Source organism: Oenanthe melanoleuca, chromosome 1A (genome assembly GCF_029582105.1).
Source record: "Oenanthe melanoleuca isolate GR-GAL-2019-014 chromosome 1A, OMel1.0, whole genome shotgun sequence".
In the NCBI taxonomy this organism is placed as follows: Eukaryota; Metazoa; Chordata; class Aves; order Passeriformes; family Muscicapidae; genus Oenanthe; species Oenanthe melanoleuca.
This window is the reverse complement of record NC_079334.1, coordinates 30,206,437-30,233,871: the sequence shown is the minus strand read 5'-3', so window position 1 is coordinate 30,233,871 and position 27,435 is coordinate 30,206,437. Positions and strand designations below refer to the sequence as shown.

Sequence of the window (27,435 nt, the reverse complement as noted above, 5' to 3'; positions counted from 1 at the left end):
GGGCGGCCTCCCCGGGACTACAGCTCCCGGCATGCCTCTGGGCGGCGGCACCGCCCACCTGTTCCCGACGGCCTCTGCGAGCGGAGAGCGGGACGGCGCGCGTGCGCCGTGTGCGGCGGCGGCGGAGCGCGCGGTGGGTGGCGGCTCCGGTGGCGGGGCCGCGGCCCCGGTGCTTGTCCCGGCCTCAGGTAGGGCGGGCCCGGCGCGCTGCGGCCGCGCCCCCGCGACGGGCCTTGCTGGGGGTGGGCGGGAGGGAGCGAGCCGAGCGAGCAAGGAGTAAGCGAGTGAGCCCTCTGTAGCTGCTGCCCCCGGTAGTTTCGGTCCGCTGGCCGTGCCGTCGGTGAGCCCCCCGCGCCTGCCGGGCTGCGGTGCGGCCTCGGCCCCGGGCTCCGCCGCTTGAGCGGTGCCCGGGGCCGCGCCCTGGCTCGGCGCCGCCCAGCCTGCCCCTAGCTTGCCTTGCCCTAGGTTTCGGGCAGCGTGCTGGCTCCTGCCCGGCCGGCGGAGGCTGCGGAACTGCCCGGGTGCGTGTGGCCTTCGGGGTAGGTAGGGAATAGTGAGGACCAGAGGGCACGGGAGAAATCACACTATAAACTGCTGGAATCCATTGGGTACTGCTGGCCAGCAAGTCTGAGTTTTGGTAGTGGTCTGATAACCGAGGAAGTTTAGGATCCCATGTTTTAGTTAAATGGGTGGGAAGGCATATTTTGAAATAAAGAAAACTAGTAACCATTCCAGGCATATTTATCTCTTTGTATTTGTTTATTCAACAGCTGTGGAGAGCTGAAGTGGATTTGTTCTGTTTTGTTTTGATGGTAAGAGAAAAGTGATTATAAAATTATTTTTGTGCTTTTGTTCTTTTTTGGATCAATAATTGTTTTCGATTTTTTTGCTATCTCTTGATCAGTGTTGGTATTTAATGAAGACTGACAAGATGCAAGATTCCTTGTGCTCCTTATAGTTATGCAGCTTGTTCCAGTCACAGCACAACTCCAAAGACTTCAATATCTCAGCCAGGGGTTGGGTAATTATAGTTCTATGTTGGATGCAAAAAGCATACTGTAGTAAGAGAAGGAGACTGGGTTATATTTAATGAATGGGTAATGTTACTAAAAATAAAATTATTATGGTTATGTGTAGAACAATGATTTCTTAGTAGCAAGGACTTTTATAGGTGCTTGAAGTGGCACAGAAAATAATGGCACCTTAGCCACAAACTAGCCTTCAGGAAATGAATCTTTCTATGGCAGAGAAAATAATCCATTGATGCCAGAATGCTTCTGTATAGGAGCTTTGTTTTTAATCATCTTCATCATCTTTACAAACTGCTAATGCCAGTATAGCTATTTAATGTGCTTTATTTGTATCAGCATTTTTGAATGTTCTGTTGCAGAATCAGCAGAGAACACATTATTTCATTTACTCGTAGTGAATCCATTTCTGGATTGTAATTGGGTAGTGCAGCTAGTGAAGACCATTGGTGCAGAAGTAAAAGGTATTTGGATTTGAGGTGGGCATGGAGACTCCAAAAGTGAAAATAAAGTAAAGCAAATTGAAGTATTAACCCTGTACAAAATGAGAAAACATTTAAAATACAGCATGGCTTGGACCAAGTAAATTAATTTTTCTTATGTTTTGCATCACCTCATGCAATGAACTTTGTGTAAGTGAATCTTCTTTTAATGGGAATAGATATTTACAGTTCTGGAGCCAAGAAACCATTTCAGTTCCATAGTGAAGGGTTTGACCTACTCTTGATAGAAGATTTAGGCATACATGTTAAATCACAGCTTTGATAACAGTGTGCCCTTGCAAAGACCTAATAGAAAAACTGCACCGTGAAAAGCCTAATGGAATGTTATTTAAAAAGCACAAGAAATAGTATACAGACCCAGCATATTAAGTGAGGACAGAGTAGTAGAGTCTAAAGGCTGTGTTTTCAGCTTATACCTCACATGCAGATTTTGTTCATTTATTCTTTGGAGTAAACAAGCTTTCTGGAACATTGAGAGTGGTGATAAGAATTATTTTAGAAACTCTAGTTTTGCATCAGTGAGGCCACAGAAGATGTTTTATGTAGTTACACTAAATAAACAGCTATTAGTTTGTTACTGTTTTCATGTAGCAAAAACCCCTAAAGGTTTGACATTGAAATGTGAGGTTCTGCTAGTGTTTTAAGTTTTCAAGTTATAAAATACAAGCTAGACCTGTGTGGTTTGTTTCTTTTAACTGACTTTTACCAGTTGCATTGAAGAAATTGAAACTAAACCACCAGCTAAACCAGTATCTTCATCTCACCCATTTTAAACTGTATTACATTTTGGTCCTTGTTTGTACCAGAGTAACCTAAAATGTCCTGAGTGTTAGTTCAGCTGCTTGGTTGACAGCAAGTTCTTTCCCCATGGGAGATCTTTTATCTGGCCTGCAACACGTGTTCTGAGTTTGTATCAGAACTGCCAATGCTCTTCTAATTAATTGTTCAGAACTTTCTGAAGAGAAGGCTGGAGGCCATTACCTTCCTGCATAGTGAAGAGTATTTCCCAGTAGTCCCATACCTCTTGATCTTGCAAAAAGCAGATTTTCACAATAGAATTTTTCTTGTTGTATTTATCCTGTTTTAGGATCTCAGCAAGGTGAAAGGAGAATCCAGGCTTGTTTTGTATTATTTCTTCTCTCATCTTCACAAATACTTGCTTTCTAGACCAGAATCAAGCCAAATCATTTAAATCTCAGTTTTTTCATATTGGAGTTGTACCTTGGAGTGGGATTTTTACGAGCAGATAAAGTTTAAGGCTGTGTTGGAAAGGCAAGCAGAAACAAAGTTATGATATCTCTGTTAGTAAACACTTGTAGTAAATCAGCAGAAAGAATGTTCAGCTTAACTCAAAATAAAACAAAGGTTAGCAAGTAGACAATACAAATCAGGACATTAGCAGAGCCTCAGAAGCTGAATTAAAATGCTGTTTTTAAGTGATTGTGCTACTGGTTTCTATATATTTCTGGTGATATTCATCAGTTCAGCTACCAGCTCTTAGCTGAGCTAGTTGTTCACATGTTTAATAATAAAAATAACCCTAGGAGTTGTTTTAACAGCTCTTCATTTTCTTCCACCTTTGATAATTTGAAGGTTTTCTGTGTGAACTGTAGTGTTCTAAACAGTTTGGAACCTTCAGCGATTAATAGAGTTTGTGTCTCTACAGTAAATAAATCTCCAGTATTGCCTGATTATTTTTTTAATAAATTAGCATAACACATCGTTATTAATGCCTTTCAATCTGTGAGAGTGCCATTACTCAGTAGAAGAAAAAATTTAAATATATGTTTAAGTTTCTGAAGTTTGATAGATGTATCTAATGGACAAAAAAATATTTGTTCCTGTAAGGGTCTTTTAATGTAAGGTGTCAGATAGCTAATTATGGGGTGCTAAATAGCTTTTGCATGTTTTCAGGATTGCAGCTGTATTCTTGACAAGGCACACTTGCCAATTTTTTCTAAATTCTAATGGACAGAAAATGGCTTCTGCACTCCCAAATTTCCCAACTGAGGATACTCTTAGAACATAATTATGCATTTTTTATTTGTGGCAGAGGTTTTCTTATTCAGACTACTGCATCTTGCAGCATGTGGTGTGTTAAACCATCTGTAGTGTCATGGATTTAGTAGCGATTGTTGAGAAATATTTTGTTTTCTTACCTTTTGAAAGTGCTTTGGCTCTTTTGGTGGTTGTTATTTGGTTTTTTGTCAGTGCATTTTTTTAGTTTTGTGAAACTTTCTTACATTTTACTTTTGTCTGTTATTCTTGAAGACTGGATGAACTATTAGAGGGATCTCAAGAAACTGGAAGAGGAAAACTGTGCCTTATGAGCCAAATGGGCTTGAGAGTTCTGATTCTCTTCTGTCCTTTCCACTTAATGTCTCTGTACAGATGTGAAAATGGTGCAGTGCAAAGTGCAGATTTCTGTGCCAAACAACCTAAGAAATTTAGTCCAATGATAGGCTGTTTTTCACAGCCTGGGTATTCTTTTTTTTACAGTTGGTCATCATGACTACTGTGCAATTTCTGACTCTCAAGACTTACCTTGCTGTTTATTGTTTTCAACTGTATATTCTTCATGATGTGGTCAGATACTGTTGTAAATTAAAGCATCCAGCAGAAGTCTGTGTAATAAAGTATGTGAAGTAGACGTCTGCCTGGATTTCATCCAGTCAAATGGTAGCTCTGTGGCTGTGCACTAGACCACGAGCTGGCAGTCATACAGCCCAAGGAGTGGTTAAGGTATCTGAGGGCAGTCTTAGCAGCTGTGAAAGTAGCTGGTAGGTGAGATGGAAAAATAACTTGAGGGATGGTCGGTCTGTTTTTTCATATTTAGAACTAGACAGTGATTTGGTTCTCCCTTGCAGCAAGTCTGTTTTAGCAGAAAAGTTGTTAGGCTGTGTTTTGCAGGTATTTATCAAATACATCCATCACTGGGGGTGAAGTACTGGCACTTGCAAGACTGTACTTGGGTTGATGAACGTGTCAGTTGGGTAAGAAGGACCATATATCCACTCACATGAGCAGCCCAGTCGTACCAAGGCTTCCGCAGCCTCTTGCACATCTGTGATTCCCAAGGTTCTTAGTGTTATACACTCCCTAGATGGCTTCTTACTTTCCAACATCAAGCTGATAATATATTAGTTGACATGGAAGCAGTTTTGGTTGCCTAGAGGCAGTTGCTGTTTTCCACTGAGTTAATTGGGAGGCATACTTTTGCCTCGCTTACCAAATACAGATGATCTTTTATAAACCTCTGCTTTAGTTCTGCATTCTCAACATTTTGATGATCATCTCAGGTTTGGAGCTTGGAATGTGAAGCTGAACCCAGCTACAGTTGTAGATAGTAGTTCTGATGGCAAGACTTCCTCAAAATCTGCATTGTTATGGTAACATAAAGGGCCACAATTTTTTTTTCCATACTTATGTTTTAAGTTAGCAAGAGCATTAAAAGTACCCTGTAATCAGACCAGATGGAAGAAAGTAATTTTCCTAACTCTGTGTATCTTTACAGTACATTTCAGGAAAATAGACCTTAGAATGCCAGAATACAAATCAGAAGTAGTGAAGTACCTGTGCTACAGTCTTGTGCAATCTACAGGTTGTATGTGGCCTTACATTCCCCATTTTTCTTTTTGTGCTTAGCCTGGAAGCAGAGTGCTTGAATATGGGGGCTTTATCAGATGTCCATTATGCCTCTAGGTCTCTCACTACGTTTGCAAGACTTAGTACTTCAGCACACAACTAGAATTTGATAGAGGTATGGTGTGATTCTTCAGAAATTACCAAGTTTGGTACAGTTCAAGCAGTACATAGTGTGACTTACTGCTAAAACCAGAATTGGGCCTTTTGTTGTGTATATTCGTTGCTTATAGTAAATTTAGTAAAACTCTTCAGGATTGCCTGGAGTGTCTGTGATTCAAATACTTGTCTTGAAAGACCAAAGACCATGTATTGGCATATAGGTGTAATTCTATCTGTGATTGAAATGTGTATGTGAAGGAGAAGGTGAATTGCAATAAAAAATTTCCATGTTAAAAGTGAATATTTTCTAGAGTTCTCTGAAAAGTTTCTCTGATGGTGAGCTAGCCACTTAAACATGAACTTTGGATTTATCTAATATCTGACTTTATTTATGCTTAAGAGTTCCCTTTAGTTCAGATGAAAACTGTTTTTCCTTACAGCTGGCATGTAGGTAAGTGGAGCTCTGTCAGGGAGCAGCATGGTCAGTAGAGATGTAGAGTGTGGAGTTCTGAGTGGAAGGAATACTAGAAATTCAGAGCAAAATTAAGGACTTGTAAAAGCATCAGAATTACCTAGGACTAAGGGAGAAGTAAAGTAGATGTTTTGACATATTTTTCACGTGTGAAAAAGTGAAAATTACTAAAAGTTCAAAGAGCTAATAAGGCTGGTTAAGCCTTTCATTTTGATAAGATGCAATACTTAGGAATCAATTTTGGTTTTTTGCTAGTTGGGTAACAGTAGATGTTTCTGAATAACTGTTGTTAAAGAATTTAGAAGTCACCAAAACCCTACTGACCTAACAATGCCTTTTCTTAAAGGTTGAATTTAAATAAATGTGTGAGCTGTGATAAACATAAGGCTGCAGTCATTACGTATTTGTGGATCCACATTATCTGGCTTATATTAGCTGCTTCGTGTCCTCACAGATGCTCCCCCTCTTGGGGAAAATAGTCTCATTCAGTCATGTCCATTTTCTGAAAATTAAGTCAGTGTTTAACTGTCTGTAACTTTCCAGTATCTTTGGTCCCCAAAGTTGGCAGTGGTCTATGCATTGCCAACCAGTGGTCAAAAGAAATGACCTGTAGTTACCTTCTTATTCTTCCAAGGCAAAGCAGTATTTTTGAACAACCCAATACATAGTAATTTCATCTTTTGATCAGTTCACCCATATAGTATTTTGTAAATAATTATAAAACTGCTGAATAATAATTTCTAGGAAGTTTATGCGAGATGAGAGAAAATAAGATAAAGTTCACTTTGGGTTTTCTACATGCTATTTTTTAGATAGTAGTCTCATGAACAATCAATGACATCAGAGCAGCTGGCAGAGTTGAGGGGAAAAAATGACCTTTTAGTGAACTTCTACCAAGAATGCAGATGAGCCTAGTGTGACCTTCAATGGTAAGTTTAACTTATTAATAATGTCCTATACCTGTCATTGAACCCCTGTATTTATGAAGTTCTACAAGTTTCCAGCTTTTTCATCAGAATGTTTGAAGTTTGTTTTAGTTTTAATTGCTTTTGAAATATTTTGAGAAACACCTTTAAACCTAAACCCCATAAGTAATTGACGCACTTTCTGCCTCTGCTAACTTAAAATTTTGTGTATATTAAATTACTCAGGATTCCAGAGAATTTATTTTTCGTAGTTTGAGTTTGCAGCACTCACTTGAACTGCATAACTGGCGAAAACTACATCACAATTTATTATCAGTGCTTTTTTTTTCTTTCCCCCAAGTAAAAACTGAAAAGAAGCAGAGTATTCACCTTTTGTAAGGCTTTTTAAGAGTAAGATATTTTAATGACAGTATTTACTCTAAACACTATGTTACACGTGTGACATAAGGAAACTTTTCTGTCTTACGGATTTTTCGGTATTGAGTGTCATTAACTTCTAAAGTATTTGTCTTTAGATGTCTTAATTTGACTTTCTTTTTAAAGTTTAGTAAGTAAAACTACTCAAGTTTCTCTACATATATTTCAGCTTTTGTCCATGAAACCTCCTAGAGAAGATGGCTGACGTAAGCCTGAAGGAAGCAGCACTAATAGTTGGTGTGGTGGCAGCCTGCTACTGGAACAGTCTCTTCTGTGGGTTTGTTTTTGATGATGTTTCAGCAATTTTGGACAATAAAGACTTGCATCCTACTACTCCGCTGAAAAATCTGTTCCAGAATGACTTCTGGGGCACTCCAATGTCTGAGGTAAATGGTTCGTGAAACACTTTGAAATGTTTTGGAAATTGAAAAAAACCTTGCTGGGTGTTATTACACTTCTTTTTCCTGATGTGGTTTTAACAGAATAGCTTGGATTTGATGGAATTTGGTGGTGTTAGTGTTTTGTACAGTAATATCAATAACACACGTAGCTTATATTCTTTGTTCAATAAAAGAACTGGTAAGAAAAGTTGTACTGACAGCACACAGCTGCAACATGTTATTTCCTATGTAATTGCAATATCAGAATTTAACAACTGACCAATTTATTTTCTCCAGCAAAAGTTTGATATTGACATATAAGGATGCTTATTTCTAAATGCAATCTGGAAGGAAAGATAATATTTAAGCAACACAGCTTGGAATTAGGACATTGAATCTTTTAAATTTATTTAAGTGTGTATATATATAGATATATAGATATGGATTCAGGGTTTCTGGTTTGTAGCCCATATAGAGTGGCTATGTATTATCTGAAAAGCTGACTTGGCATTGCAGCTCTTGGTAAACATTGTTAAATGGCAAAGGCTAAAGGTTTTTGATCTAGTTTTAAAAGTCACACATGGTGTTATTACTGAGCAAATGAAAAAAATTCTCTTCCATTCATACGTTCTCTGCTTATCAAGGCATTCCATTTTATAATTCTATATGTTCATAAACTACGGGGTTAGTTCCTTGTGACATAATATTTGCTAGCTCTACAAATAGACTATGATACCTAATTTTCATATAAGCCTGTAACCCAAGCTTCCAGTTGCCATTTAGTTGTGTATTCATTGAGGCTTAAGTAGTGAAAAAGAATCCTTAACCTTGTCTAGTGGGAAAAGCCTTTTTGTTTTGTTGTTTTGGTTTTTTGTTTTTTTTGGGGCGGGGGGAGAGGAGGTGGGTCTCTACTTATTTTTATATCTTTATTTTGAAGGTAGATAGGCTGATAGTGGATGGGAATTCATGTATGGATAGGTGTTTAGAAAGGTATTTTGGAGTGAAAGTCACTTTGTACATTAGTGGCAACTGATTGATTTATTTGTTTTCTTTCAGGAGAGGAGTCATAAATCTTATCGTCCCCTCACAGTTCTAACGTTTCGCTTAAACTACTTGTTCAGCGAGTTAAATGCGGTTTCGTACCACTTTCTAAATCTGGTCTTTCATGTGGTAGTTTGCATAGTCTTCCTCAAGGTCTGTAAGCTCTTCCTGGACAACAGGAGCAGCATAGTTGCATGCTTGCTCTTTGCAGTGCACCCAATACATACTGAAGCGGTAGGTACAGCTGTGATGTGCCTAATTTGTTCAAGGTGTGTTAATTAAACTTAAATTTCATGGTATTTATATCTGCTTCTATATATATATAACTCCAGAAAGTATGATTTTACTTGTACTTACTTTTCCTTTGCAGTGAGTGGTGGAGGTGACAAATTCTCATGCTCAGATTTGTTTTACATTACATGCAGCTACTGGAAAATAATTAAAGAAACAGGAATTTAGTTACTAAATAATTTAGGCCTCTGCTATGCACAGTGGCTTTTATGACTTCAGTTTACATAGACATTTGCATTCTATGATGATTCATCCAGTATCCTATTTTGCAAATACTATGAATGCCTCTTAATTCATTTCCAGAATCCCTTGTGGCTAATCACCATGTCTGTCCTGTCTGCTTTCTTTTATGTCAATGTGTCTGTCTCAGTGGGACTTCTTCTAGGATTGTTGTTGCTATGCTATAGCTAGCTAGGTCCAATTCTGTTTGAACCTTCCACTTTTTTAACATATAGTATGTAAGGAAGAAGAAACACATTTCTCTCCTCTTTTCTTTGATTCTGAAGCAATTCTTCAATTAAAAAAAAAAAAAAAACCAAAACTTTTTTTGTACAAGTTTTCTGATTATATAGTTTTTAGTGGCCAGCCAGGCTTTCAGTGTTGTGGAGGAAATGAAGTCTTGTGATCAACATTCATTAGATTTATTTCTGCCAGAAAATCTGATAAAGTAGATTTGCTGTTATTTCTGCTCCCCTTCGATTTACTCTCCTGGATTCGACTACACAGGTGTTGCAAAGCTCTATCTTTTTTTTTTTTAATAGTATTAGCTTTTTTTTAGAAAACTGAAAATGTTTGGATCTTTTGCTGCTTTGGAGGTGATACCACTTTATTGTGTGAAGGAGGTTTTTTTGGGTGGGGAAGGGAAGAGTAGAGTCTTTCAATTTTAATAAAATGAGAGGGGTTTGCTCTTACTTTATTGTATTTTTTTGGTCCTGATTTGTTTGGTAAAGAGTTTTCATCTCTCTTATTCCCTAATAGTACAGATCCCTTTAAGCAATAATTATGAAGCCTGCCTGCATCTATGTATTTTGAGCAAGTTTTACAGGAATTGAGTTGATAAAGTTGACTGTTAATTAAGCTACTAATATGTCCTTGCTAGAAGTTAATGGAATGTTTAAAATGCAGAAGTTAAGCACCTAAAAATTTCTGCTTACTCCGAAGCACAAACCCCCATAAAAATTTGGATAAAATATGGGTTAAAAAAATAAAATTCTTTATTTCATTTGGCTTTCTTGTTCTTTGAAAAACATGTTTTAAATTGCCAGATTTGGCTTTGTCTTCGTAGTAAATGTGTTAGGATTTTTGCAGGAGCGTTTGCAAGTTGGCGGTGACTGATGTTAGTGGCTTACAGGTTGAATTAGCTGGTGTAATTTTATCACTTGCAGTCCAAATTCCAGTGATTCTTTATTATGCCTGAATTTGCAGACTCTTTCCGAAATAAGTAGCAGAGATGCTTTTAGTACTGTCCATCAGGGTTAGTAAAAAGTACCGCACAACCGAGACCCCGCTGTGTGACAGCGGTTTGGCAAAGGGTGTGTAAGGGCTGGTGTCGGCCACGCGAGGGCGCTGTAACACAGGGATCGCTGCCACTTGGTGCTGGCCTGGAAACTGCGAGCTGCAATTCTGGCTGAATCCCCCTGCTGTTGTGCTTAGGTACTCAGTGAAGAGTCAGATAAGGCTGGGGTTCTTCTTACCCTGCCTTTTTTAGTGTGTAAAAAGAAGAACAAGTGGAAGTTTCCTTACACAGAAAACAGGAGGTAAGAATGAGATGTATGTTAGGACCAGGGATTTTTATATCTTTTATACTTGAAAGGTATCTGGTCTTAATTCCTTGAAATTAATCTAGTTATTAGTCACCTGCACAAGAGTTTGAAACAGCAGGTACAGTACGTAAATATTTCAACCCTTTTCCTGTCTTACAATAAACAGATTTTTCCTGGAAAAATTATCAGAGTACGAGAAGTAGAAGATAATTTTCTGCTTGAGTTCAGAAAGAAGCTAGGCTCTTGCAGTGGTAATACTTGTTTTTCTGAGGAAGAAATTTTTAGGAAATTGATTGAATAACAGCATCATAGTTTCATCTGTCCTTGTCTTTACGATTCCAGTTCAGGCTTCCTAGCTACTTTGCTACTCTTCTGGCCAGAAGTATGTAAAACCTCTATAACCACAGGATGTCCAACTAACCTTGTGAGTGCTGGAATTTTCTCTCATAAGTCACGTTTGTATCCAGAAATAGAACCTCTCTGTTGGCAGTCAACTGTGGAGGCACCAACGTGCTTTATTAATGTTCTCTTTCAACTGATCTACAGATAAAGTTCTCTTTAATGTCTTAATGCTAGACAATTTTGGAATCTAGACCAGAAGTCTTTGAAACATCTTAAGATATTTTGGAAACAAATACTTAGATGCTCTTCAAAATATTAAGACAAACTGTGGTGTCTTACTAATTGTGAAACATGCTTTGTGTGTGTGATTCAGTGAATCCTTTGGTAAACATACAGTAGTCCCAAGAGAAGTACTAAAGTATGATTTCAGACTCAGATTAGAATGCTTTTCTTTATACTGTGACCTTGGGTACTGAGTTACTTTCTCATTTTATGCTGTGCTGGATCAGTCATGCTTGGCCAAGAATGTACTAGCAATAAAACTTTCTAGCTGGGTCCAGATGGTAAAAACTCAGTTTTCAGCATCATCATACTTAAATCATGAGCTTTGCAGTTTTCTTAGCTAAATATGACCATCTGCCTCAGGACAGCATGCTATTTTTTAGCCATGTTATTTGTAAACATTTGATAGCAATCAGGCATTACAGAAGTGAACAAGTGAGGAAGAATGGTAATCCTAGAAGGTACTGTTATCAATGCAGTGGCTGCTGCAGTAGTCATGAGCATAATGACCTGTCTTCCATATCAGGTTGTTGGTTTCACCTTAGCGCTTTTTAAAACAGTTCTTGAAATAGGAATGAATCTGTATTTCTTTGGGGATTCTGGAACAGCCCTCTGCCATATGCATTTTAATGCTTCCCTGAATTTCTTAAAATCCACTCTTCTATGTCTCATCAAGAAAAGAGAGGTTGCCATTGAACAGTGAGGCAGAAACGTCACCTTTCTCTTTGTCCATTGTTGCCAGTATTTCAGCTCTTGGTGAGGGGAGGTACACCTCTGACATCCCTTTTCTGTAGAAGCCTTTCTTATTGTTCTTTATGTCCCTTGCCATGTTCAGTTCCAGTTTTACCTTAGCCTTCTTCATCCCATCTCTGCACAACTGAGCTTTGTCCCAGGTTATTCTTCCTAGGTTACCTGTCCTTGTTTCTGCTGCCTGGGCTATTGCTTCTTTCACTTTAGTTTGACCAGCAGTTCTCTACTCAGCAACACTGATCTCTTGCTTTCCTTATCCAATTTCTTGGTCCTGGGGGATTGGTGACTCCTGTGCTCTATGAAATACTTCCTTAAAGATTTCTTAGCTTTATATAATAATGAGTACCTAATAATGTATAAATAGCATACTTAGATTACTAATAAAAAATCAATACTATCTTAAAATATCAAATAACAATAAATATTTAATAATAATTAAGGTTTTTCTTCTTTTTTTTCAGGTAACTGGAGTTGTGGGCAGAGCAGAGCTTTTATCATCTATTTTTTTCCTAGCTGCTTTTTTGTCATATACGAAGTCTAAAGGGCCAGATAATACCATAGGTATATATGATTGACAAATAGAGATATGTTTTAATTTCTTTTTCTCTTAAGACCATCATAGAGGTGTACTGGTTATTCAGCAAGTGTGTACCAAAGCCCCTTCAGAGCAAAGATACTCATGTAATACTACTTTACATTATAAATTGCATTTTTTCCCCAAGATTAAGGCTTTTTTTAAATTAGTTTTAAAATTGCACTGACTCTTATTTTTGCAATTTAAGTGGAAGTTTGCTGAGGTACCTGAGATGGTCAGTCACAAGTAAACTGCAAAGTTTGAGTGCAGATGAAGGAGGGTTTCCTCTTTGCCAGAGTGAGAAGTCATGACTCCCTATAAAGTATTCTGTTTGGAAAAGTGCTTTGTTGATCTAGGAAATACTGAGATATTTTGTTTTACTTATTATAAATTAATCTTTTTCACTTCGTTTATTTTTTTCTATTTAAGGGAGGCAGTGTTAAAATTGATACATTTTTTGTAGAGTAAAACTGGTCGTCTTTCATAAGAAATTACACAGTAAACAAAACATGGTATATTCAAACATGAGGTGCCAAAGCCTTCACTTTTTTGGTTAATTTACTTTATTAAATGTTTGTGTTTTTTGTAAGATGGAACGTTTTCAATAACATCTTCTTTATTTGCAGTGTGGACTCCAATTGCAGTGACTGTATTTCTAGTAGCTGTTGCAACACTGTGTAAAGAACAAGGAATAACTGTGGTGGGGATATGCTGTGTGTATGAAGTCTTTATTGCTCAAGGGGTAAGCTGGTAAAAAATAAAGTGGATTTCTGTTGTGAGACATTAAGTACTTCGAAGGATCACATTTCAGCACTGATCTTTCTCAGTTCAGGTTAACTCAATAGTTCTGTTACATTTTTCAGATTTTTTTAAGTCAGTTCATGTTTGATGGTACACAGTGAGGGAATCAAATTACTTCTAAGTTGTCCTTTACATGCCATGCAGAGATGTTAGCAAAATACTCAGTAAAGACTTAACAGGTCTTAATGGAAACCTATGGTTTTAGCTGCTGAGATTTGCAAATCCTAATGTGTAACAGTCTTGATTAAAGTTTGAGGTGCATAAAGGTGGGAGATAATTTGTTTTAATCCCTGAAGTAAAAATAGGAAACATATTATATGCAAATTCATTTCGTTGTTTTCTATTGAGTAACCAGATGTTTTAGAGCAGTCTCATTTAAATAAGAAATATTCTTAAAAAAATTTGTTGTTCTAAGAATACCATTATGACATATTTCCTTTTAAGCTTTGATAAGCCTTTAAACTAATACTGACTTTTCCTTACAGAAACAAGATTTTCCTGCAATTAAATAATTCTAAATTTTTAAATAATTAAAATAAATGCTATTTAAAATGTAGCATTGCATATTTTAAGAAAATTTTGTAGTTATTATTCCTTAGTTGCTTGCAGGAAAATTTTGCAAGAAATGCACCAATAAAAGGTGAAAGACTGTCTATCCTGGGGATGCATAATCCAGGCCAAAAAACCAAAATCACATAGATGTCTTTGTAACTATTGCCTTTGCAGATCTAGTGAATTAAAGTACAATTTTCTAGCTGGATTTTTAAGGAAATCACCAGTACGTCACTGGTTTTCAGCCCAGTCTTCCTTTCTTTTAGTAACTTTTGATCTCTTCTTCAATTTCACTAAAGTTTGACAAGATTGTGTAAGTCAGTTGAGTAGGAAAAATAAAATGCAAACTGAGGCTTCTTCTGAAAGCACAGGTGTCAGATGAACTTAGAGCTTTACCAGTCCTCAAAAACCTTTCAGTTTCTGTGGTTTAGCCAACCAGTATATGTGAAGCAATAGATCATCACCAGCAGAAGTCACGACAACAAAGGGAAGGAGGTACACAGAGAGGAAATTAGCTTATTAATGGGGAACTGTGCAAGGTCATGATGTTCATGAGGCAAGGAGTGATGCCTTACTGTAGTAGAGACCTAAAATAGGCTAATCAGGAAGTGAATAGTATTTCTGTCATTTGTAAGGAATTTTCTTTATAGGGCAAGTTTTCAGAGGGGTTGATAATTCTGAAAATAGTGATTTTTCTTCTTGAGAGTTTATTTCGTGGTTTTGATTCATTTGTTCAAGCCTCTGAAGATGGCAAAATTTTTTGATCTGCCAGCACAAAATAGCTACAGGTGTACAGGTTCACCTGTGATAGTGTTAGCAGGAATACTTGAATAGTTTATTAGAATAGAGACCTTATTTTGGGGACCTTTCATGAAGGCACTAAGAAGCTGAATTAAATAATTATTGGGAGCAGATAGAGAAAAAAAAAAAGGAAAAAAGTATTAGGTAGCCCATATTTATTTAAGGGAGTAATGAGTACCCTGTCTGATTATAAACAATTTTTTTAATTTGCAGTACACGTTGCCAGCATTATTGGACACAGCTGTACAGATTCTTCGAGGGAAGGGCAGTATTCCTTTCTCTATGCTCCAAACATTGCTGAAGCTCATAGTCCTAATGTTCAGTACACTGCTGCTTGTAGTTGTCAGAGTCCAGGTTATCCAGTCTCAGCTTCCAGTGTTTACAAGGTAATAGTAAAGTGGTTTTTATCTACTGTTGTTTATAGATAAGATGTGAGTTAATGAAGTTGGAATGAAATTGCCAAAAATATATGAACTTAACTGCTACTCGCATATTTTAATGTATTGCATTTTTTGTGAAATTGCTGAATGATATATTTCAGCAACTTGACTAAAATGTCCAAAATATTGAGGTATCTGAGCAGGCAGCCATTTAAAAAAGTTTTCAGTTGATAGTTTATCTTAAGAATTCAGAAATTAAATGTCTTATTGCTTAAGTGTTTTTTATTGTCTCTCTATTTGAACCTTGGCTGAATTCTCCAAATCTCTTAAATCTTTCCTCTTCTGCATACAGAATGTATTTTGCGTTTTAAGTATGTACTATGCAGAAAACATGGTTGTCTTCAGAGAGACTACTTGAAGATAAGTATATATCAATGACATTAGAGCTGAAAGACTAATTTATCTTAAGTTTAAGTAATGAAGAAATACAAGGGTCTAATACTGTCCCTGAAAATGAGACAAACTACTAAAAACATGAGCAAGGATCACTGAACTCAAGGTGTAAATCATTCTGTTTCTTCAAACTTATGTTGATGATATCCCAGAACGGTTTCATGAACATGGAGGAGGCTCTGTCCCTCTCTTCAGTGAATCATTGTGCATGGTTTCACACCTGACAAATGCAGGAAGATTAGGATATTTTACATGTCTATAATTAGTAGTTCTAGCTATGACTCTAAAGTTTGCTGCAAAGTGAATCAAGACCATATTCTTCTTCATTAAAAGCTCCTTTTTCTCCTCTCTTTTGCTTTAGGTTTGATAACCCAGCTGCTGTTAGTCCATCCCCAGCAAGACAGCTGACTTTCAACTACCTCCTCCCTGTAAATGCTTGGCTTCTTCTCAATCCTTCAGAATTATGCTGTGACTGGACAATGGGAACTATTCCTCTTGTGGAGTCTTTGTTAGATGTTAGAAATGTTGCCACCCTTACCTTCTTTTGCTTTCTGGGATCTTTGATGGTCTTCAGTCTCCGATACCCTGGGGATTCCTCCAAGACAGTATTGATGGTATGAATGATGCACTGTTTTTGTCCTTTTGTTAAGAGTAAGTGGTTCAGGTTGCATGGCCCCATATGTGATCTGCTGTGACCCAGAGATATTATGTGCATCTCCGTTTGGGCTAAAATGAACATACAAGAGGAAAATTTTCTAGAAAAACTGCTAAATTACAATTAAGTATGTGCTTCTATCAGGGATTAGAGTAAGTATGCCCCTTGTTATGTATTTGTAAACTATATTGCAGCCTTTCTCAGCTAGTCAGAGCTCAACTGGCACATGGGGGCTTTCAATAGAATTTAAATGTGTTTCAAGGACCAGAATGCATTTTCATCCTGCAAGCTGTCTACTTTATTTAAATGTCAGTAGTCGTGATGTGTATTTAGCAAGAGATTTGATTTTCTTTCTCATAGGTGTAAAAGAAAGGACATTTTTGCATTTAGAAATAAGGTTTCCACTTTTGTTGTTGTTGTTTTGTTTTTCTTCTGTAAGTTGTTTTCATATTAGGAAAAGCTAATTTTGTCTAGCTGTAAGATCAATTCCTGTCTGTCTATTCATTGTTATATATGATCTTAAAACTGAGATGGATTAACAGAAAAGAATATTTTGGAAAAAATGGGAAGGATCAAAGATCTTGAAAAAGAAAACAGTCATCAATTATTGATTCCATTACAAATTTTTACAAGCTGCATGATAACCTGATACCATACTTTTTATTAGTTCAGTGGTGCAGTTATGTATACAACAAATCTGCATGCATTTATCTTAGTCTGCTTCAGAAATAGTGTAGTTTTTTTAGTATGTTAATAAGGCAACAAAAGTTTCAGATGGGTGGAAATATTTATGCATAACCTAAGATTTAAGTAGTTCTTTGCTAAGCAGCTGACAAATTTTGCTTCACTTCTAAAAGACCTAGCATTATAATTATGACTCATATATTTTTCTTGTCTTGTCACTGGAGTGAGGCAGTATATTTCACTAGAAAACCAGTGAAAATGATACCTAGTATTGCTGATGAAATCTCTTGTCCTGAATTTGGAAATAGTGTATGAAGAGAAGTAATTTAGATAGCTTATTGATATCATAAATGTGCAAAGTGACATGCTTGGAAAAAGAGTTTTACCACACTTCCAATACACAAAGGGAGTAGTTGCATTTTCCTTCTGAGGACATAAACTGAGACATTAGTTTTTCTCCACTGCACTGTTAGTAGGAAAATATTAAGTAGGAATATTAAAAATTGAAAAAGACCAAATATCTACTATGTATGTTTGGTTTTATGGAACTGTATTTGTCATTTGTAACTCTTTTCTTGGCTGCTGTTTGTCACTGCCAATATCTTGATTACTAATGTTATTTGTATTTCCTTTCTAGGCACTCTGCTTAATAGTGCTACCATTCATTCCTGCATCAAACCTGTTTTTTCCTGTTGGATTTGTAGTAGCAGAAAGGGTGTTATATGTTCCTAGCATGGGATTCTGCATTTTAGTAGCACATGGATGGAAGAAATTATCAAATAAAAGGTAAATAAATTCATACTGATTCAAACCCTAATGGGAAAGCTTGTATAGCCATAAATATGGTTATCTTCTGTGAAAATAAGAGATGAGTATAAATCAAAACTGGTTTAACTTTATTCAAAGTTGATTACTGACTGAAGTTTATACAATGCATGTGTGTCAGCAAATTAAAATTCCTGAAAATTTAATCAGTAAAAGATAAAACTTTTTAGAAGTTCCACGCTAGGAATGCATATCAAAGCTATTCAGTATTTGTTAAACAAAAGAATTCTCTGGTTAGCAATTTCTCCTTTAAAATTGTCCTCTAAAAGCATTTTTGCACACGCTTTTGTGTTTTCTGATATCTTCTGCATTTCTCTGGATGTACCTCCCACAGACTTGGATGGTTTACCCTTCTTAGCCCAGTGGCATCCTAATGTCAGTTAGACAAATGAAAAGACAGCAATTTGCAGTCTCTTTTGTCTGCTATTGTTAGAGATGAGGCCTGGCAGTAAAATTGACACTAACCTGGTGCTGCTGAAGCTGACAGCATCTGGATAATGTGAAATTAGTGATGTATTGTAGGAGTGTGGATTTCTCACAAATCCCACTATGAGGCAGTAGAAATAGAAGTGATATTAAAGAAAGCAAGGAACCAGGAGAGGATGGCTGGGGAGCAAAATTAGGCAGCAGGTGTCATTTAATACAAAATACAATATTTCTAATATACAGAAATATAGGAAATCAGTTCTCTAAAATGAGAAAGAAAGGTCTCCTTGCTTTAGAAATATGTGGAAAGAGAAAAGCTTGCTTATAAGCCTGATGGGCACAAAGATTGCCAGTTCTCATTAATCACTTTGGTAGTGTTTTAGAATTACTCTTAATTTTACAGTTCCACTTTTTAAATATTTTTAAAACCAAACATGGTAGTCAAAACATGTATTTTGTTGATTTTAGAAGTAGAGGGGGAAAAGCTTTGCAGTTTTTAGTAAACCTCTGTGAATTTGGTAGCAGAGTGAACAAATGTTCCATAAGTCAAGTGTAAGAAATAGCTGTTAAGGGTGAAAACCTGTATGTCCACTCAAGAATGAGAATTTTTGGGTGTTTTTTTTTAAACAAATTATATTCATAGTTGTGGGAAAGCTGTGTGACATCTTTTTCATAATTGAATTAGAGTCCAGAAACCAAATGATCAGCATGTTCAAGTGTATGTTCTATATCTGTTGTGTTTAAACTCTAGAATAATAAAAACTGCACAAAATGAAGATTATTCTTGACAAACTTGTAACAGAGAGTGGTATTTCCCCAGTTTGCAGCTTTAAATGTGAAATTGCTAGAAAGACACTAAACCTTTCTCCTACTTAGATATTACAGTAGCACTAGGATTACATTTGCTTATCAATGATTGGGTAGTCTCCACAGAGCCCTCCATTAAGATGTGTTCTACAGTGTGGGAAAGATTGGTGATGTGTGCAGTAAAGAATATGTATGGAATTGTCTGATGTGAAACAGAAGTATGAGCTGATTTTTTTAGATTTTTTTTTTTTTTCATTTTCTAATATTTTGCATAGTGTTTTGGAAAACCTCACTTTTTGACATCATATTTGTTGTCCTAAATTACAGATAAGTTTTAAGAGAAGTATAATTTCTGTAAACATTCTATACAATTTGTGTTGTGGTATGTGAATTGGACTTGTTCTTATTAAGGGAGTTGCATGGGCATAACAACAAAAGGAGGTAAAAAAAATTTATTTTAAATTACACTTTATTTTTTTTCAAGCTGTGGAGTGTGCTTATCACAAATATGGTTCTTTGTTTGCCTTTTAGCGTATGAGATATTTATTAGAATAATTAGAATTGTTGGTGTGCTTACAACAAGTCTTTGTTTGTTTTATTTAATAGTGTGCTAAGAAAAATTTCTTGGGTTTGTTTGGCTGCGGTGCTATTCACTCATGCCTTAAAAACACTGCACAGAAACTGGGATTGGGAGTCGGAGTACACTTTGTTTATGTCAGCTTTAAAGGTACTGTATTCTGTTTGGAAAGGATAATGGGAAGTTCTTGTTGCTGTTCTTAAGAAGCTGCAGTGGAACATGATAAAAATGGAGGAAAAAATATTCTTGTTTCGGCACATTAATTTCTATATTGAGAGTATTGGCATCTTAATTAGTTGCTTTTGGGAATGCTTAAAAAGCAGTGTGATGCACACATAGCACTTCATATGCAGAAAATATATGGTAATTTTTCTTGTGTCAAAGCAGTTGAATTTATTCTCTTGTCTGGATGAAAGCAAGATACATTTCAGTACAAAAATCTACAAAAAGTTTGATGCATAGAATTATTTCTTCTAAGTTCATATGGCATGATAAGGCAGTTTGCAAAACATCCATAACAGATACAATGAATTTTAAGATGTTGGGTATTTGTAAGGGAAAATAACTCAGACAAATTTATGTTGCACAACAAGATCAATATAATCATTCTGTATGTAGTGTTTTGTTATTCTTTGCATATAGAAGCTTGATGAAATCTGTCATTTGCAGTACATTTTTGTCTTAAGATATTGTTGAGAGAAACTCGATTGTTACATAATTTCTGCTTAATACCTTCTGCTTTGCTATCTTTTTCTGGTTTTAGGTAAATAAGAACAACGCAAAGCTATGGAACAATGTGGGGCATGCGTTAGAAAATGAAAAAAATTTTGAAAGAGCTCTGCAGTTTTTCATACAGGCCACACAAGTGCAACCAGGTAAAGCTTTGACTAGTTGCTGTCTCTGCACTCCTGGTATTTCAGTGTACTTAGCTTACATAACAGCTTCTCAATGGACTGTTTTGCTTCAACTGAACATCAAACAATGTCATATACTAAGTTAATTGATCTGGAGTTTTTGGAGATAAACTAAAAATGCCTTCCACTAACAGTTTCTATTTATGAAAAGCTGCAAACACTTTCAAAACTATTCCATGTGCGACCTTCTTTATGAATTAATTTAAACTGTGATTTCTTATGGTGTATAAATATTGCTTTATTTCTTTATTCAAAACCAAGGAAGAAAATAAAAAAAAATCTTGATAATATCAAAGTGCACATTTAATCCAATTTACATATTGTTGAAAAAGACGTTCTAGGTAGTACTGGATAATCTTTCCTTTTAGAAGATTAATAAATAACCTTCAATTTATATGCCTCTATTATAGCAAGAAATTAGATACAGGGAAGTATGATAGGACCTCAAACTTTAGGTTTCCCACGTAATTTTATAATCCCTCTCATGTTTCATGGTTAAATTATTAGCTTCATAATTAAGAAGAAAAACGATAGAATTGCTTTCTTCTTTTGGTGATGGGGATTTCTATCAGAGTACCTGAATTTCACGCTGCTTTGAATGCAGAGGTGTTTAATTTTGGGATACTCAGTGCATGGAAATATTTAAAATTTCATTCTTTTCTTTATTAAGATGATATTGGTGCCCACATGAATGTAGGAAGAACTTACAAGAACCTAAACAAAACTAAAGAAGCTGAAGAATCATATATGATTGCTAAATCATTGATGCCACAGGTAATTGGTAACTTTATTTTATCTGCCACTGTAGGACAGAACCTTTATTTGTGATACTTTTTTGTATTTTTCCTGTTGCTCAGTGTGGCTGTATACTTTAGAGTTTATCAGTGTTCATTTAAAAGCTATCTGTGAAAAAAGTGGCTGTATACACTGATGGCTGTTAAAAAAATGCTAACTTGGTACTCCCCTACAACTGTTTTAATTTACTTTTTATACTGCTGTGTTGTGGTTTGATTTTTTTCTCCTGAAATTGAGGTTATAAAAGCAAGCAGCAGCCAAAAACCTACAGTTTCTAGTCACAATGGGTAATAATAAATTGATGGTGGCTGAGTTGGAGCCCTTTAGAGAAGGCTTAAATACAGCCTTATTGGAGGTTGGAGAAGGTAGCCGCAGCAGCAACAAAAAAAATTTCTTGAACGTGCTTTAATAAACATATGTTTTGTTACCTTTCCTATTTAAGTTCTATTTATACCTAGGAAATTACACTTGTTCAAGCCCTTTAGAGAAAAAGAGAGTAGTATTTTGAAGAATGTGTGAAGCTAATAAAAACTGTGGTGAAAATGAGATTGGCAACAAAAATGAGCAGCCCTTTGAGTAGAAGCATGGCATTTAAAAGTTTGTTCAGTGAAACAGAGTAAGGATTCTAAATGGATAAAGTATAAACAGTACAGTAGTTGCAATGTCATAGCATTTTCATCTATCCTCATTACACTTCATCTTCTATATCAGTTGGCAAATCATGGGCTGTAAAATCTTATTTACACTGTTCTTAGTCTGAAGGGTTATAAAAATGAATGAAAATGCCTCACAGAATGTCAGTTTAGGCTTTAGGAAATATTTTTGTCTGACTGAGGAAATTTTGCAAGGTCTGTTTTGTTTCCAATAACTATCTACATGAGCTAAATAAAGTAGTAGCAGAGCTTAATTAACTGGTATCTTAAACATTGTACAAGTTATTTATGTTTTCACAGACATAAAGAATAAAAAATATTCTTTAGTTTTCAGTATAATTTTTCTGGAAAAGACTTACTGCTCTTTGGCATTATTAAGAGCTTACACACTAATGTCCAGTAGCACCCTAAAACAAATGTGGCAGAGTGAAAAGAAGTTCTATACTGATCATCTTTCCTATTTTTGCTCATCTGTATTTGGTGCATATATTCTCTTTGACAGATTATTCCAGGGAAAAAGTATGCAGCAAGAGTTGCTCCTAACCATCTAAATGTTTATATCAATCTTGCAAACTTAATTCGAGCAAACGAATCTCGCCTCGAAGAAGCGGATCAGTTATATCGACAAGCGATTAGTATGAGGCCAGATTTCAAGCAGGCTTACATCAGCAGGTACATTTTCTAATTTCAGAGATCCATGTTCTTGAATAAACTTAGTATTTTGTATTTGCAGTAGTATGAGCAGTATTAGTTTGTACAGTTCAATTAGCCGCTGAAATTGTTTTGTTTCCAAGTGAGAAGTTGAAGATTTGGGACAATAATTATTCGTTAGAAGTCCTGTTCTTTTAAATTCCTCCTTCAAATAGTATATTTCCATGTAGATTCTGTATTCAAACATGGTATAAAAAGACACTTCTGTTAGATTTATTTATGAATCTCTACCTCAAATTTCTAACCTCATAGTTTAGTTTTGAACTAAAAAGCTTTTGGTTAGTGTGAATCATGAAGCTTTCTGTGTACCTTTTGTTAAAGGTGGTCCAGAAAATGCAAGTCCTAACTATTTAGTTGACATTAACTGCATTTTAGTTAAGAGTAATGTGGATGAGGTGTTGAGGCTTCTGTCCACTATTTTGTTTGTTGTGATTCCCACTGGGACTTAAGAAGGTTTAAAGATGCCTGAACTATAGCTTTGCAGTCCAATTACAGAGCAAAATCAGGCACCCTTGATCACTTCTTTTTTTTGTTCTTGTCCTCTTTCTTTATACATTTGTTGTATACAGGTTTTTGAGAGCTTAAAACTTTAGGAATGGAATGTAAAAGAGGGTCTTGTATTGTTTTGTGCTTAAAACTAACAAAATTAAAAAAACACTTGTTATCTGACATCTACTGTCTGTAGGAGGACAAACTTTCAAAAAACCTGTCAATTTTCATTTGGGTAACAATAAAAGTATGGTTCTTCAACAGGGGAGAATTACTTTTAAAAATGAACAAACCTCTGAAAGCTAAGGAAGCTTACCTTAGAGCTCTAGAACTAGACAGAACCAATGCAGACCTGTGGTACAACTTGGCAATTGTTTACATTGAGCTGAAAGATCCAACAGAAGCCCTGAAGAATTTCAACCGAGCCCTGGAACTCAACCCAGCGCATAAACTGGCATTATTCAACTCAGCACTGCTAATGCAGGAATCTGGTACGTTAATTGTCCCTTCTATGCATGTTGCATATTTGAATTTATCTATATTATTTATGGTTTTTTTTATTGACTGTTTTGTTTTTGGAAAGGAGAAATACATAGCATCATCAAAAAAGAAACTGTTTATTATAGCTTTGTAATTTGTAGTGTATGGAATTTGTGCAAAGTGTACATACACCTTAGCTGGTCAGCATCTTTAATACAAGTGCTACTTTACAATATAATACCTTACATGTACAAGAATAATGTTACTCAAACATCTTCAAAATAATGCCTTATATAATCTTTAAAGATAATATCTAGTAAAATATTTTAAATACTTGGTTTGCATTTATAGTGATTGATTTAATTATCAACTCAAAAATCTAGCTTACATCTCTGGGCTTAAATCCAGCTCTAGAAATGTGAATAATTTCATAGGTTTTTCTGTGATACTGCTATTTAGGATGAATTCAGTTGGATTTTCCTGAGTTTGTTTTTTTATATGTATAGCTCTCTGGGTAAGGGTGAGCCCTTAGTGAATTAAGGCTGTTACAAAGACTATTTGGCAAGTGAACTGCTAAGATTTGTTTCCTTTTTGTTGAGATGGTAAACTTCCCCTAAGTGTTGGACAGTGGATTGTCTTACCAAAAGGCATCTTTCACAGTTCTAATTCTTCAAAATATCTGGTATTTTTGCAAGGCCATGGTTTGAAACTTGTTTCTAGTTCAATCTCTCTCTCAACAATGTCTTTTCTATTCCATGGCCTTTCTAAGTCAGCACCTTATCTCAGAGTTTGCATACAGATGTACAAAACTGTGTGAGCTTTTAGTCAGGCTTTTAGAATCCTTTGCAAATCCATTTCTCATACCTAAGAAAGAACAGAGTTGATTGAAGCTGAGGATACTTGATAATTTTCTATCTCTTCTCACATGTTGTGTAGTTTAAGACACGCCATGTTCCTTATCTGTAGAATTACAAGTAGAAGTATTAACTATTTAGCACTCACTTATTCATTCTAGAAGGTGCAGCGTTGCTTCAAGAGGGGGAAAGAGGGCAGATGAAAGCAGTTCCCCTATCCTTCAGTAAGTCTGTGTCTGGAATTCATTACTAAAATACATTCACTGTATTATTCAGTAAAACAGCACAGACCACAAGCATGTCTAGCTAATCCTGGTATTGTCAGATAAAATTGTTTTACTAAGTCTTTTTAAAACTTTGATGCAGATTGAAAAATTGGGGTTACAGGTTTTATTGCTTTAGTGTTAGAAGGCAGCTTAGCCTGGCTACATTAGAAGTCACCCACCCTATGTGCTCTGTGTCTAAACTGTTTTAATCTATCTTTAATATAATGAGAACTTCCACTCAGAGTTTGCCTCTGTAAAAGCTGGTTTGTCAATTTATGTCTGCTCTGCATTCCGTTTGTTCAACTGTGCATGAAAATAATTTCTCTTAAGCTTGTAGAGAAACCTCTTGTATCTGTTATACCAAACCCAAATATCATTCAACAGCTGATAGAGTAAAGATGCTGACTTTGGCTAGAAGTCAACTGTATGTAGTTTTATCTATAAAGATGATAGATAGCATTTGCTTTTGCTGTTACACAGTCATGATAAAAAAGTAGCATTTTAAACCCTTTCCCTTTTACAGTTGCATTTTAATTTGTATGAAGATCAGCATTTTACAGTCTAAAAATCCTTCAGAGTAAATGCTCCATGATACCTTGAGAATTAAACGCATTTTCTGTCACTTAGGTGATGCTCGACTTAGACCTGAAGCTAAACAAAGGCTGCTACATTATGTGAAAGAAGAGCCTCAGGATTCAAATGGATATTTCAATTTGGGTATGCTAGCAATGGATGACAAAAAAGACACAGAAGCAGAGGCATGGATGAAGAAAGCTATAAGGTTACAGCCAAACTTCCGAAGTGCTTTGTTCAATTTGGCCCTGCTTTATTCTCAGACAGGAAAAGAATTGATGGCTTTGCCTGTCTTGGAAGACCTACTGAGATATTACCCTGATCATACCAAAGGTCTGATTTTGAAAGGAGATATCCTTATGAACCAAAAGAAGGATATTGTCGGAGCAAAAAAGTGTTTTGAAAAAATTTTGGAACTGGATCCCAACAATGTGCAAGGAAAGCATAATCTTTGTGTGGTTTATTTTGAAGAAAAAGATTTAATAAAAGCAGAAAAATGTCTGGTTGAAACACTAGCACTGGCACCTCATGAAGAGTATATTCAGCGTCATCTAAACATAGTTAGAAGTAAAATTGCATCACTCGGTGCTGTGGAACAGTCATCACTTTCATCAGATGGGACTGCAGCTACAGAAGCAAAAAAAAAATCGTTTCAGAATTTGAAAGAGGCAAAAAGTGAGAAGACAACCTCCCAATCAACAGTTGATAATAAAGAGCACTCAAAAAATAAGAAAGCAACAGATAAAAGCAGTGTGGACAAAGAGACTCCAAAAAAATCTACAAAAGAAATCAAAGACATTGAGAAAAAGAGAGTTGCTGCATTGAAAAGACTAGAAGAAATTGAACGTATATTAAATGGTGAATAGTCTTTACCATGTAACGAAAGAAAAAGGGGAGAATACTATTTTTAATTATTGTTTAATTTGTAAGCCAACTGGAAAGTGTTCTCAGTGCTTTGAAAATAGAAATAATGTTGACTGCATATCACTTATCAGGCAGCAAAAGGCATTACAATGCTCTATGTGAGAAAACCACAACTTTTAAATATGATGGAGGGATGGGTGGGAATTGAAGGATGAAGGGTTGAGAAAAATCTTCAATGCAGAATTGTTAATAGTGAGAAAATAGCACTCATAAAATTCGTTGGTAGTCAGGGATATTAAGTAATGCTACTTTCAAAGACTCAGTGGAAGAACTGAATGGTGAATTACTGGGATAAGCCAGACAGTCCTTTCCCCCAACAATCTGTTTGTATTCTCATTATCTACATTTCAGTTTACACATCAACTGAATTTTTTCTAGACCACTACTGTACAAGAAAAAGCTTTTCTTTGATTATTTGTTTCCAGAACTTAACAAAGTCATCAAAATGCCACTGGATGTAGTATAGGAGGATGCAACAATGCACTTACAATTTTCAGTTGCAATCTAAATATGGAATGATATATTAACTTTTAGGTGTTCTCTTTTACCATGCTAATGGTTTGTACTCTTTTATCTGGTAAGAAATCTTACGGTGCTCCTAAGATCTTTAGACTCTGCTTTTTATTTTCAAGGAAATGTGTGGGGTTTCTTCACCTGTCAATCATCTGGTTGTTTTTAAAAATTATATTAAAAAGGGTGGTTTCTTCCCCAGTTCATTGAATGCTGATAAATGCACTTTGGTACCGTATGCTATGCAGTAGTCCATTTTGTTGACTTTGTATCAATGGCTGTGGATTGACTCCTTGGTGTAGTAAATTCTTCCTTGTTTATAGCAAGCTGGTTTTACTATTTCTGTCATTGCAACAGTATTTCTATTCTCATGACTTTTTACAACACTAATATAAGCAATGTTTCCTCAAGGCAATGTGGTAATAATTAAATCACTGAATTTAGTCATGTTTAACACAAGACAATGTAGGTAGTATCCTTTCAAATACTAAGTTCTGTTGTTTTGATACTTTGTCTTGGGTATGTGGTTTTTATTAAATATTTATTTTGACTACTAAAATATTCCCATTTACACTTTTTCACTAGTGCATCATTTTAATTTCTTACAGGAAACAAAAAATCTCTGCAATTTCAGTATTGCTTTTATCCTTGTGCAATGCATATATTTTTGTTCAAATATGCTACCAATTACCTAAACCTGATGTTTTCCTTGATTCTCAGAAAGAAAAAAGGTGTAAGAGCTGAGTTCAGTCGTAATTTTCACTGATCATTAAATCTAACTCTTACTCTTCA

The 27,435-nt window shown here is 35.8% G+C and overlaps 1 protein-coding gene across 2 annotated transcripts; it reads left to right on the top strand.

The window, feature by feature from the left end:
* The first annotated feature begins 69 nt into the window (after positions 1-69).
* TMTC3 (transmembrane O-mannosyltransferase targeting cadherins 3) lies at positions 70-27,435 on the top strand. 2 transcript variants are annotated; one of them, XM_056508208.1, is made up of 17 exons: positions 70-188; positions 771-812; positions 5,177-5,291; positions 6,560-6,676; positions 7,260-7,476; positions 8,527-8,745; positions 12,401-12,500; positions 13,140-13,255; positions 14,881-15,053; positions 15,862-16,114; positions 17,477-17,625; positions 19,504-19,624; positions 20,238-20,349; positions 21,059-21,162; positions 22,339-22,508; positions 23,301-23,527; positions 25,264-27,435. In XM_056508208.1, exons 5-17 carry the CDS (start codon positions 7,288-7,290, stop codon positions 26,073-26,075), a joined length of 2,745 nt encoding a protein of 914 aa, XP_056364183.1. In that variant the 5' UTR covers positions 70-188; positions 771-812; positions 5,177-5,291; positions 6,560-6,676; positions 7,260-7,287; the 3' UTR covers positions 26,076-27,435. The 2 variants fall into 2 exon arrangements, with proteins under 2 accessions (XP_056364183.1, XP_056364174.1); XM_056508199.1 differs by lacking the exon at positions 5,177-5,291.